General features: G+C 45.4%; 1 protein-coding gene across 1 annotated transcript in view; it reads left to right on the top strand.

Moving 5' to 3' along the window:
• Positions 1-6,418: 6,418 nt before the first annotated feature.
• The window catches only part of TEP1 (telomerase-associated protein 1), a 33,403-nt gene continuing 26,631 nt past the window's right edge, over positions 6,419-13,190 (top strand). Inside the window, exons 1-7 of the mRNA XM_012649513.1 lie at positions 6,419-6,658; positions 8,992-9,342; positions 10,487-10,666; positions 10,930-11,064; positions 11,751-11,912; positions 12,335-12,496; positions 12,770-12,841. Coding sequence (XP_012504967.1) covers positions 9,016-9,342; positions 10,487-10,666; positions 10,930-11,064; positions 11,751-11,912; positions 12,335-12,496; positions 12,770-12,841 — 1,038 coding nt within the window. The 5' untranslated portion in view covers positions 6,419-6,658; positions 8,992-9,015. The remainder of the gene's footprint in view (positions 6,659-8,991; positions 9,343-10,486; positions 10,667-10,929; positions 11,065-11,750; positions 11,913-12,334; positions 12,497-12,769; positions 12,842-13,190) is intronic.

Here is a 13,190-nt window from a genome sequence, read left to right on the forward strand (position 1 = left end):
GGAGTATCCTGATGTAAATTTGCCTAAAAGTGTGCAGGCCTAGTGTACTGGTTATCTACTGCTGCCTAAAACTTAATGACTTAAAACAACAGCTGTTTTATTATATCTCACAATTTTATGTGTCATTGGTTTCACTAAATTTAGGCAGGATTCAGCTAGATGATTCTTCTGTTCCATGTGTCATAGATGGAAGTTACTTGGTGATAGTCAGCTAGTAAATGGGCTGGTCTGGAGGGCTGAAGACAGCTTCTTTCACATGTCTGGTGGCCTGGTGGGGATGGATGGAAGGCTGAGCTGAGACTGTTAACTGCAGCACCTATATGTGGCCTCTTCAGCATGACAGTCCCAGGGTAGCTGGACTCATTTGGCAGCTCAGGGCTTCCCAAGAAGTATTCAGAGTCCCAGGTAGAAGGTGCAAGGTTCCTTTGACATAGCTTCAGAAGTCCCAGAATGCAACTTCTGCCACATCACATTGGTCAAGCAAGTCACTAGGTCAGCCCAGATTCAAGAAGTGAGGAATCAGGCCAGGCGCGGTGGATCACGCCTGTAATCCTAGCACTCTGGGAGGCCAAGGAGGGCTGATCATTTGAGCTCAGGAGTTCCATACCAGCTTGAGCAAGAGTGAGACCCTGTCTCTACTAAAAATAGAAAGAAATTAGCTGGACAAGTAAAAATATACAGAAAAAATTAGCCGGGCATTGTGAAGTGTGCCTGTAGTCCCAGCTACTCAGGAGGCTGAGGCAGAAGGATCGCTTGAGCCCAGGAGTTTGAGGTTGCTGTGAGCTAGGCTGATGCCACGGCACTCTAGCCCGGGCAGCAGAGTGACACTCTGTCTCAAAACAAAACAAAACAAAAAAGACGAAGTGAGGAATCAGATTCCTCTTCTCAATAGGAAGAGAAGTAATGAATTTGTGACCTACTTTTATCTACCATACCTGATAAGGGAGACTAGTCAGTGGGGAATGTCCCTTGAAGAAAAATGAAGAAACATATTCGTAAATGTCAACAGATGAGACAAAATGCAGGGTTGTTCTGAGTCAGAGGAGTCAGAAAGGAGAAGGCACCAAGGTTCTTGTAATCTGCTGATTGGCTTCTGCTGCATTCAGATAGCCCAGATGGGCTTGTCTGGGGTACCAAGCTCTACCTGGTAAGTACATGCTTGTCCATATCTCACAATTTGTGTGATGCTTTCAAGTTAGTGGTGGTTAAATTACACAGAAGCACATACTGTGAATCTAGTAACGAACTACAGACGTGATCCCTGAAAGTATAGTCTTTCATACTGTGAATCTAAAGGTAATTATTCACAAAGGAGGAAAAAATCAGGTAAAACCAAAGGCCCTTCCACTCCCCACTGGTTCATTCCCCTCCCAGCTTCTTATCAGAGGCCTGCCCTTCCCAGGAAGGGCATCTCCTCCAAGAAGTTGCTCTAGATCCATGTCCCCACCCATATAACCTTAGTCTTTGTGAATTCTGCATGTTTCTGTCTCTATGAGACCATGAAGTCTCGAGAAGAAGGCATGTTTTGTACATTCTATCCAGGTACTAGCACTATCCTTTGAACTTGATAGGTGCCTAGTAGATGTTTGTTGAATCAAAGTGGATAAGGACAATGAGTGTGCACTAGGACTGACCAGAAGTGAGCAATTTTAATAGATGGTAGGGCCCTTCCCAAAAGAGCTTCCTTCCAAAGACTGAGGGGATGGCACTCCTTTGTCCCAGAGACACATCAGTCTGGATACTACACACATCAGTTAGTTATCGCAGCTCAATGCCACTGATCAACGATTAGGGGTGTAGGCTGTACATGAAGGAGAAAGTAAATGGTCCTCTAATAACTTATAAATAAGATAGTTCTTTGAGAGTTAAATGAGTTCAGTCCAGTGGGAAATGGCACAATGTCTTCTCAGCTCTGTTATAGTTATCTGATTGGCAAAACTCCTGATTTAATCAAATGATGGTACTCTGAGGGAAGATTATGTCAACTCGAGGGAGTGGCTAGCTAGGAAAGCGGGACTCAAAAAAGCAAATATTGGCAATGTGCATTTAGCACTGTCCACGGGAAGGAAAAGCTGAATTTGGACTGTATGAACATCTTGTCAGTTGAAGGATTTTTTTCTCTTTTGTGAGGTAGAGATAGTTTATCTGGCTCTTCCCAAACCCAGCTGGAATATCCTTTAAGGATCGTTCAGTAGCTGTCTGATTAGATAAGAACCTCAGAATTCAGCCGAATTTTAAATTTATATATATGCAATTTAGGTGTAGCAGGTGTATTCCTTAATGAACTGCAATGTAGTAGGTGGTAACTGTCTCTCCTATTTAGGGAATCATTCTAGACCAATGGTTTCCAAAACATGGCCATCAGATCAGAGATCAGAGTCACCATTACCTGAGAACTTGCTGGAAATGCAGATTCTTGGGTCCCATCCAAGACCACTGAATCAGAAATTTTCAAGGGGGATGAGCGACAATCTTAGTTTTAATCATGGGTTCTTAAACTTAAGCATATATCAAAATCACCTGGAGAACTTGTTAAAACACAGATTGCTGACCAGGCACGGTGGCTCATGCCTGTAATTCCAGCACTCTGGGAGGCCGAGGTGGGAGGACTGCTTGAGCTCAGGAGTTCGAGACCAGCCTGAGCAAGAGCGAGACCCTGTCTCTACTAAAAATAGAAAGAAATTAGCTGGACAACTAAAAATATAGAAAAAATTAGCCAGGCATGGTGGCGCATGCTTACAGTCCCAGCTACTCAGGAAGCTGAGGCAGAAGGATTGCTTAAGCCCAGGAGTTTGAGGTTGCTGTGAGCTAGGCTGATGCCACGGCACTCTAGCCCAGGCAACAGAGTGAGACTCTGTCTCAAAAAAAAAAAAAAAAAAAGAAAGAAAAAATAAAACTCTAGATCTTCACAGTCAATCAGGAAGCCATCACCAGTTAACATCTGTAGACCCAAAATAAGTGACTAAGGCAAAAATCTCAATCAATGGAGGTTTAGTAAGCCAAAGTTGAGGACACACCCAGGAACAACAGAAACTGTAGACAAAGCTGTGGCTGTTTTCCTGAAGGGGAATTTGGAAGTGTCAGTATTTAAAGGCATACAGAAAAAAAGGGGGGGGGGCGGCAGGAGACAAAATGATTACATTCTTGTGAACCCTAGGAAAATCTACATTTTACGTAAGATAAGGTGAATGTTAGAAGAGAAAAGGGGAGTGAAGGAAGCATCAATTATGTAGATGTTCCTGGTTAGGTGAAAGAATGTCTATCTCGTCTTTGTTCTGTACCTGTGAAGATAAACATATAATTCATTATTAGTGTGAAATCAAACAGACTTTAGTTTTCGGATGTAGATGTAGCCTGTAGACCTTAAGCTACAATTTGCATGTCCTTGCTTATGGGAGGCCAGCAAGGAATTCCCTTAATGAATGATCTGTGGGGCCAGTTCTTCACAGGTGCCTGAGGTATTTACCTGCTTTTTTGCATAAGGAATTGGGAGGGTGGTCCTGAGATTTTTATTTTTGTACACATCCTTCCTGTATCACCAGTCTTCCCAGATCAGATACTTCAATGCTTATTGGACTATGACGGAAGTGTTTGAATATGCTGTTCTTTCACTGGTGGGGCAGATGTCTCCCACAGAGAGCTACAGAGACCAAGGCTCTGAGGTTGGGACAATTACCTAAGATATGCTCCAAGGGGAGGAGGCCTTATAGACTTAGGCTTCAGAAGGAAGGCCCTATGCAAAATCCTCCCATCTCCTTCTCTTCAGTATGCCCCACTCTTAGCACCTTGCAGAGCCTTTTCTTTCGGATTTCCTAGCTCTTGTGTTTCTTCACCAAATTCCTCTTTTCCCTAGAGACAGACCTCCAATGGTGGTTTTTAATGTGGACTGTACTGCCCCCTAAGGTGTGTGTGGGGGTTTGTTGTTTGTTTTTGGCTTTCACAATAATTAGGATTATTTTAGGCGTTTAAGTGGTAGGGCTCAGGATAGTTAGACATTCAGCAATTGTTGAGGGCACTCCCTCACATACAATGAGGGACATTCCTGCATCTTTGACCTTGACTTTGAATGACTTGCCAGTCATTCATGTAGCTGAAAATTCATTGTAATTTGGATCTAACTTTATTTTAAATATAAACACAAGGTGTTTTATGTATAGCTCTAATATACACTGAAGTTTTCAGGAATAAAATTCCCCTGAAAATCATGGGATGACCATAGCTTGTTTTATTCAAAAATCTGCCAAAAGTTATTTATCATTTTGGAAAATCATGCCACATAAATAACTCTGTGGTATTTGAATTACCATTATAACATGACTGTATCATTCTGAATTTGTAGCTGTTCCATTCAAGGTGATTATATATCGAGATACAAACATGTGAATACCACATTGTGTCTTCTTGGATGTTATGCCCAAGGATTTACATATCTATAAACATATAGCATTTAAATATAAATCACCCTCCTTCTATAATACTATTCCTTTATATCTCTTAAGAACATTTTATTAATTTTTAATTGTATGTGGAGGTTAAGTTACATTATTTACGAATTATATATCAGGATAATAAAGAGAACATTAAAATATTTGTTATAAAAAAGGAGCGTTTTAGTTCAGGTTGCTATAACAAATTACCATAGACTAGGTGGCTTAAACAACATTTATTTCTATAGTTATGGAGGCTAGAAGTCCAAGATCAAGGTGCCAGCATGATCTCGTTCTGATGAGGGCCCTCTTTTGGGTTGCAGGTGGCTGATTTCTTGTTGCATCCTTACATGGTGGAGAAAGAGTAGCTAGCTCTCCTGTCTCTCCTCACAAGGCCACTAATCCCATTTATGAGGACTCTACCCTTATAACCTAATTACCTCCCAAGGATCCCACCTCTAAATACCAACACATGGATTAGGGTTTCAATATATAAATTTTTGTGGGGGGGGCACAAACATAAAGTCCATTGCAAGAAGTGTTGGGACTGGCCACGCGTGGTGGCTCACGCCTGTAATCCTAGCACTCTGGGAGGCTGAGGCGGGCGGATCGTTTGAGCTCAGGAGTTTGAGGTTGCTGTGAGCTAGGCTGACGCCACGGCACTCTAGCCCAGGCAAGAGAGTGAGACTCTGTTTCAAAAAAAAAAAAGAAGTGTTGGGACTGATGGGGTGTGTGGTAATGGAGGCTTCTAAGGAAGGAAGGTGGGAGCTGGCTCAGTTAATAGAGAAGACAGGATGCCCTCAATTCTAAGCTGAAGCTCATTTATTACCTGAGACTCCAGGGTACCTCCCTAAGGAAAGTAATAATATTTTCTAGAAGACAGCTAATCTGTTTTACATAAGGAAAGCATATTTCTTCTGCTACTGTCTGTTTCATCCTGCTGTTTATGAAATGGAACTAGCATCATCATCCTAAGGGTCAAATGTCTCTTTCCTAAGCCTGGTTCCATCTCCGCAGAAAAGGTTCTGCACTGGGCATTCAGGATAGCTCCAGATAGATTCTTAGTGATCCATGGATCTCTCTTCGGATCAACAGGAGCGGAGGGATTTGCTCTCAGTTTACCCGGCTTTAATTGTTTGATGTCTGCACTTGGTTACAGGTCATTGCTTTGAATTTTCAGCCTCCTTTAAATTCTATATCCCCAAAGGAACTTTAGGACGAAGTAAGAGTCCAACTATCTCTGATACCAGGGAAAAAGGTGTACAGATAGGCCGCAAACATGCCAAAATCTTTTTCAAGAAATGGTGTCTGGGCCTGGCCAGTGGCTCACGCCCGTAATCCTAGCACTATGGGAGGCCGAGGCGGGAGGACTGCTTGAGCTCAGGAGTTCGAGACCAGCCTGAGCAAGAGTAAGACCGCCCCCCCCAACCTCATCTGTACTAAAAATAGAAAAAATTAGCCCGGCGTGGTGTCGCGCGCGCCTGTAGCCCCAGCGACTTGGCAGGCCGAGGCAGGAGGATCGCTTGAGCCCAGGAGTTTGAGGTTGCTGTGAGCTAGGCTGAGCCACGGCACTCTAGCCCGGGCCACAGAGCAAGACTGTCTGAAAAAAAAAAAAAGAAAAAAGAAAAGAAACGGTGTCTGAAGATAGAAGAAAGACGAAAATCAGCAAAAGAGAAGAGGAATTTGGTAGAGCGGGAAGCCTTAAGGACTGAAGAAAAGAGAACCAAGGAGGGAAAAAGGAAAAGAAAAACAACAAATTAAACTCAGGCACCAGAAAAGGCTGCTCTGGGGCCATTAGCATGGCCAATGTGGCATCTCATTTTTCCGCGGCCCCACCCGGCCCTTGGCTGCCCGCCATTCCCGCAGCTGCCGCGCCCCGCCCGGCCAGCGCGTCTCCGCCGGCGCGCTGTCTCCTCCCCGCTTCCTGGCTCCTCCTCCGGCTTCCACACTGACCCCTAGCAGAGCCCAGAGCCGGGTTCTACTTCCTGCTGCCGAGAACTCGGATGCCCACGTCAAGCAGCCCCCAGTCGCTCCGGGCAGGGTCCGAGCGCAGGTAGAACTTGCCCTGGCCCCGGGGCTAGGACGCTGGGCCGGAAGCCGAGAGCCGGTGGGAAGGGCCCAGCGGGCCGGTTAGGAAGCAGCGGAGACTCGCGTGGAGCGTGAGCCTGGTTGGGGGTGCATCCGCCCGGCTCCTCCAGGCGCCTCTAGGAGGGCAGACGTGTGTGAAAAAGGTGAGAAAGGGGGAGAAGATTGAGGGAAAGGGAGGGACAGGGGATAGAGGGACACAGGAAGAGAAGGGAGGAAGAGATATCTAGTGAGAATCAGTCCCTCTTACTTCCCTGCCCTAGGTGCTGGTTGGGAGAGTAGCTGCCGCCAGCAAACGGTAGTATGAGCAGTGTTGCTAATAACAGAGACCCGGGGTGTGCTTAGCTATGCGGGACTATCATGCAGCCACTTAAAAGAGAGGTGGGTATTAATGTGCTAACACGGCAAAGTCTCCAAGATATTCTAAGTGCAGAATAGCTTCTAGAGTATGATCCTGATTGTGTAAAGCAAAAGTGGTGGTGGTGGAGGAGGTATATATGTATTCGTATATGCATAGAAAGTGTCTGAAACTTAGTATAAAACTGTTAGAAATGGTTATCTCTAGAGAAGGGCAAAAAAAAAAAAATTAACTGTCCTTATTTTTCTGTTACCTTAATTTCTGAGACCTCTTTTTTTTTCAATCTTGAGTCAATTCTGAGATTCCCCACTCCTTTCCTTGGGGGCTTGTATATTGCAGACATGAGGAAAGTGTACAAGGCACATCAGTGTTGATGTGTTTGTCCACACTGATGTCCAGGGGGATACTGTTGTCTTTTCTGGTCCTGGATGGTTAGTCCATTCAAGTCTTCTTGCAAGTCGTCTACATTCCTGTCCCTAAGCTCATTCACACTAAGGTTTAAAGGGGTTGGTTTACCAAGATTATTCCCGAAATATTTAAATGTGAATGGGAGATAAGCCTTTGTCCAAATAAATAAGTAAATGCCTTTCTAATGATATAATTCAAGCATTCTGTCAGATGGAGGTTCTTAATTTGCAGTTTATGGAGATCTTGGGAGATCCAGGAATGGGCTCCATGGACTCCCTAAAAATTGAGTGCAAAACAGTATATACTACTGGGGGTTTTTTTTGTGTGAAAAAGCTCCATAGCTTTTACCAGATTCTCAAAAGCCTCTGAATCCCACTAACTAGGAATTGTAGAAACAATGGTGAACAAGTCTAAAAAGGTCTCTTTCCTCAGGAACTTACAGTCTAGTGGGACAAAGACAAACAGGTGATATATTCTACATGTGATAGGGGAAGTATGGGTGTTGTGAGAACAAGGAGAAGATCACCTAAACCGGACTAGGGGCTGGGTGTCAGCAAAGGCTCCTTGGAGGAATTCACTATGAAACTGAGGCCTCAGAGTGAGGGGAAAGTAGAGCTTGGCCTTGTAAAGGAGGGGTAGGAGGAGGGTGGTGTTAGTCGAAGGAGGAGTCTCCCAGGGATCTGCCTGTGCAAAGGTCCAGAGTGAAGAGATACCTAAGCAATTCATAAGCTGAAAAGAATTTGTGTGGTCGGCTGGGCACCGTGGCTCATGCCTGTAATCCTAGCACTCTGGGAGGCCGAGGCAGGACGATTGCTTGAGGTCAGGAGTTTGAGACCAGCCTGAGCAAGAGTGAGACCCTGTCTCTACTAAAAATAGAAAAAAAATTAGCCAGGCATAGTGTTGCATGCCTGTAGTTCCAGCTACTCAGGAGGCTGAGACAGGAGGATCGCTTGAGCCTGGGTGTTTGAGATTGCTGTGAGCTAGGCTAACGCCCATGGAGCTCTACCCAGGTGACAGAGGGAGACTCTGTCTCAAAAAAAAAAAAAAAGAAAAGAAAAGAAAATCAGGACAGTTGCATCATGGAAGCCAAAGGAACAGAGTGCTTCAATGAGAGAGTAATCAGCAATGTCATATTCTACTTACGGGGTGAAATAAGATAAGGGCCAAGATGTGTCTATTCATGGTATTAACAGGAAGTTAGGTTGTCACAATGCTGAGTTGTGAAGGGAGAGGAATTTATAGGTGCCAGGTAGTGGTATGGACCAGTGAGGACAAAATCCCATTTAGTTGGTTGAAGAGTGAGTAGGAGGCAAGGAAGTTGAGGTAGTAAGTACAGACAACTTGATCAAAATATTTGTTTTTCTGGAGCTAAGAATCCAGAGTCCAGATTATATGTGAGGCCCCTCCACTAAGTAGGGATCACACTGATAGAGCTGAGGGGGTCCCCCGATGAAAAGACATATCCCTTCCTCTCTAGCTGTTCCTTTTTTTAAAATTTAATTTTCCTGATCTTAAGCCTCTGCCTTACCTTTTCCCTACCCCTCTCCCTTAGAATACTCCCTGGATGAAGCCAGTCCTGTGAAAAACAATATTGGTGGTTTTCTACCTGCAGATCGCTGGCATTGCCACGAAGGCTATGGGGAAGATATGTTCCTACTACAAATACACTCACAGTGCAGCCAGGTGCTCATTGCTGTCTATGTCTCTTTCTAGGTATATACTAGTTGAGTTTCAGCCATGGAGAAACTCCCTGCGCATGTGTCTGCCTACCCAGACATCCTCTCGTTGGAGAACCGGTGCCTGGCCATGCTTCCTGATGTAAAGATCATGGAGAAGCCACATGGATATGTATCTGCCCACCCAGACATCCTCTCCTTGGAGAACCGGTGCCTGGCCACCCTCCCCAGTCTAAAGAGCACTGTGTCTGCCAGCCCCTTGCTCCACCGTCTCCAGATATCTCACATGATGCAAGCTGATTCGTACAGCCCGAACACCAGCAATTGCCTGCTCTCTGAGCCTCCAACTTGGAGGCTGGCCACAGGGACAGTTCAGGCAGCAGCTTCGGTAATAGCTCCAGGGACTCATCTTCACTCTGGCCATGTCTGTTGTGTGCTCTTGTTACTAGCTTTCAGGATCTCAGTTTCCCTCTGCGCTGTTTTGTGTCTGGATACCCTCATTCCTCAGAACCTTTTCTGCCTTTTTACACCAAGGCCATCTTCATCAGCATCATTACTCTTACTGCATATCTAGTTTGGAGATTCTGGACAATAGAGCAAAATCAGTCCCTGTCCTTAGAAAACCTCTGCTTGGGAAAGCCAGCTTGGTACTGTGATAGCAGGGTCAATCAGGCGCTTTTGAGATCAGGCCTGAGACGCATCTGCTAAGTAATTTTCCAGTGGCCCTATCAAGGCCTATATCAGGGCCCACTTCCCCATGTGTGCATGTGCGAACACACATCCACTTGTACACATCTACATAAGCACATTAGTCTGTAATTCAGAATCGTAGACAAATGCACATTGCTTCTGTGTATACTTGTGGTTTGGGCTGAGGGAAAAGGCTAATCTAAACCCTATACTATCTTCGCCAATTTCAAAATATGTAACCTTGGGCAACCTCTTAACCCTATAGAGCTTTAATTTCCTCACCTTTAAAATGAAGTCAATGAAAATCTAATTCACAGGTTGTTATCAGGATTACACCTACTGCCATCTTACATTGATTTAGGGCTTTGCAATTTGCAAAGAGTCATAAGTATGTTATTCTGTTTAGTTTTCCAATGGCTCTATCAGGTAGGTGGTAGTGAATGAGGAAACTGAGGTTAGGAGAGGTTAAGCAGCCTAAGGCTGCTGGCGGATTGATTTGGGACTTGGCACTTTTTCTTCTGATCCTCAACGTCTTAATAGCACCCTAAGAGGTGTATGAGGGGCCCCATGCTCCCAGGCTACAACTCAATAAGGAGGTGAAAGTCGGGGGACGATCACGGAGCAGCTGGGCAAAGGCTCAGAAGGTCGGGTGGGGAAAGGTGATGTGTGAGAGCACGGAGTCAGGCATGGGACAGATCAGTGCTGGGCTGTGAAGGGAGAGGGATTTATAGGTGCTAGATAGAGACGTGGGCTCTTCCTATCCCCAGGAGCTTCCTTCAGATCTGTCTCTGTTTGGGGGGCTGTGGATACATACTGTGATTGATAACTGCTGCTATCCCCAGGGTCGTCAGTCCTATTCAGAAAAAGAGAAAAAACCAGAAGACAAGGGAGGTGCCCAAATGCCTTTTTATAATCTGAGCTTGGGAGAGGAGGAGGAGGTGGAGGAGCTGGCCCTAAAGCTTACATCTGGAGCCTCTGAATCTTGTCCTGTGCCTGCTGACCACATCCTTCAGGAAAAGAAGGTGAAAGTTCCAGAGTTGGGAAAAGGTTGATGGAGGTGGGGAGGAAGGTAGGGGTGGGGGAACAAGGTCCCCTCCCCAGATGGAAGGGGCAGGAGGGGACGTGTCCTGGGTCTTACTCCTTACTTCCTAATCTCCTTTTCTGACCTTTCAGTTGTACCCTAAATCTGGGATGCATTCTTTCTGCCCTTGATTTTATAAGGTAGTCTGTGTGTGTGTTTAACTTGGTCGTTTATTCCCTATCTCCTCTCTTTCTCAATTCCCAGATGGCTCTAATGAGCTTGCTGTGCTCTACTCTGGCCTCAAATGTAAACATGAAAGATGCAGCTGACCCCACTGGGGCTTCCATCCTTGAAGTCTGCGGTGAACTTGCCCCCTTGGAGCCTGAGTTTATCCTCAAGGTATTGTGGTGCGAAGGAGGGGATGGGAGTGGGCCGCTGGGAGCTGTGAGGGGGTGGGAGAAGCTTCAGTTAGGAAGGATCTCTGGGTGAGTCTGAGGCCTAGTCCCTGGGGTTCTGTGAAGGGTGGGGAAAGAATATACTAGGATTGGTTTGTTTGGTAAATACCCAGGGTAAGTACTCAATGCTAGGGCTCAAGGTCATTCAGATATAATGAAATTTGGAGCTGGCTTTTAAGGAGCTTGCATTATTATTAGGGAAGCAAAATGCTTTCTCAGATATCATATAAATATAAACTGGAGTAGTAGATAGTGAATGTTTCTGAAACAGAGAAGAGGGGTAAAATGTTTTCTATGAGGTTTTGGAAGATGACAAGTTTAATCAATGATTTGAGCCCTGGGTAAATTTTTGATGGATATTGATGCAGGTCTTTCAAAGAGAGAAAAGGCCTGGTTGACTTGGAAGGCAGTCGGCAGACTCAGTAGAAGACATGCTGGAAAGGCAGATGAGGGCTAGAGTATGGAGGACTGGGAATGCCAAGCCAAGAGACTTGGGCTTTATATTTTGCAGGCCATATGGAGGGCACAGGAAAAGTTTTATGCAGGCAAATATAGTCAGTGAGTTAGTTTAGGACATGAAGCTATGGGAGAAATGGCTGACATGCCAACTCTCTCCATCCTGTGCTCTAGGCATCTTTGTACGCCAGGCAGCAGCTGAACATCCGAGATGTGGCCAACAAAGTCTTGGCCATTGCTGCCTTCTTGCCAGTCTGCCGCCCCCACCTGCGACGGTACTTCTGTGCCATTGTCCAGCTGCCTTCTGATTGGCTCCAGGTAGCTGAGTTCTACCAGGTATGGCACTCATTTTTCCTGTGCTTTGGTCCGCTCTTGATTCCTCCTTCTGCGCTCACTGCATCCCTGGAGAAAATTCTCAGACAGTTTGGCCTCCCCTCAGCTTTCCTCAATGTTGGTACCCACACAGGACAGCTTCTTCCTGTACCAGGCTGGGTTGCCCAACATGGACAACACAATTTAGGAGGGCTGGACCAAAGTTTGAGAAAAAAATGATCTAACTCTGGACTTCCTGTTTCTAATGAAGAAAACGAGAATCAGAGAAGTCTGCTAACTTGCCCAGTACCACAGAACTTGTCATTTTAGAGCTGGAGCTGGGACCTTGATCCCTATTCTATGCTCTCCTGTAATGTCATGAAGTTGTTTTGTTCTGGAGGATTTGCTTGGATCTCACTTCTGAGGGTCTCCTCTCTCTCTGACAGAGCCTAGCTGAAGGAGACAAGAACAAGGCGGTGTCCCTGCCCACCTGCCTCCGTGCTGCTATGACTGACAAATTTGCACAGTTTGATGAGTACCAGCTGGCTAAGTACAATCCTCGGAAGCACCGGGCCAAGAGACGCCCCCGCCGGCCCCCCCTCCCTCCAGTCAGTCCCTGCAGCCCTAATCATTCACAACCTAGACCCCTTTTCTCTGGGAAGGGAAGGACAAAGGAACATGCTGACCCTAACTGGTCCTACACAAGGGACAAAAGGAATCAAAATAATCCAGAGGAGCTGGGTAGAGCTGGGGACAGAGAGCAAGGCAGGCCTCTTTCCTAGCTGGCTTCCTTTTAGGTGGACCTTGGGGGCTATTGGAATGGGTCTAACCAGGGACAACCTCCATTTGCCTTTTCAAAACTGCTTCTTCTGTCCCTGCAGAAAACGGGATATCAATTTTCTGAGAGATGTTTTCCAAAGCACCTTTGGTTTCTTCAAGATCAACAGATAAAGGTGAGTCCTTTTTTCTGGGGTTGTATATGTGCATGTACAATCTTTTCTGGACTAGTATTTAGAAACAAAATTCCATTAGATTTAGAAATACTAATAATGAGTGTGGTAGGCACTTGCCAATTTCTTGCCTGGGGTTTTTCAGCCATGATTAGTGGGTCAGGTTCTGAGAGCCCTGGGAAAGCTCATGGTTTTCCCCCCCATTTCAGTCTCCTTGATGTTATACTTTACTGACAGGTGACATGTCCAGTTGGATAAGAGTGTTAAAAACATGAAATGTCTACCTTCGATAGGAAGTTTTAAAAATAAACCAAAGAAAATCTGTTTACTTTAATGAGGCATTGTACTTAGT

Source organism: Propithecus coquereli, unplaced genomic scaffold (genome assembly GCF_000956105.1).
Source record: "Propithecus coquereli isolate 6110/MARCELLA unplaced genomic scaffold, Pcoq_1.0 Scaffold3, whole genome shotgun sequence".
NCBI lineage: Eukaryota > Metazoa > Chordata > Mammalia > Primates > Indriidae > Propithecus > Propithecus coquereli.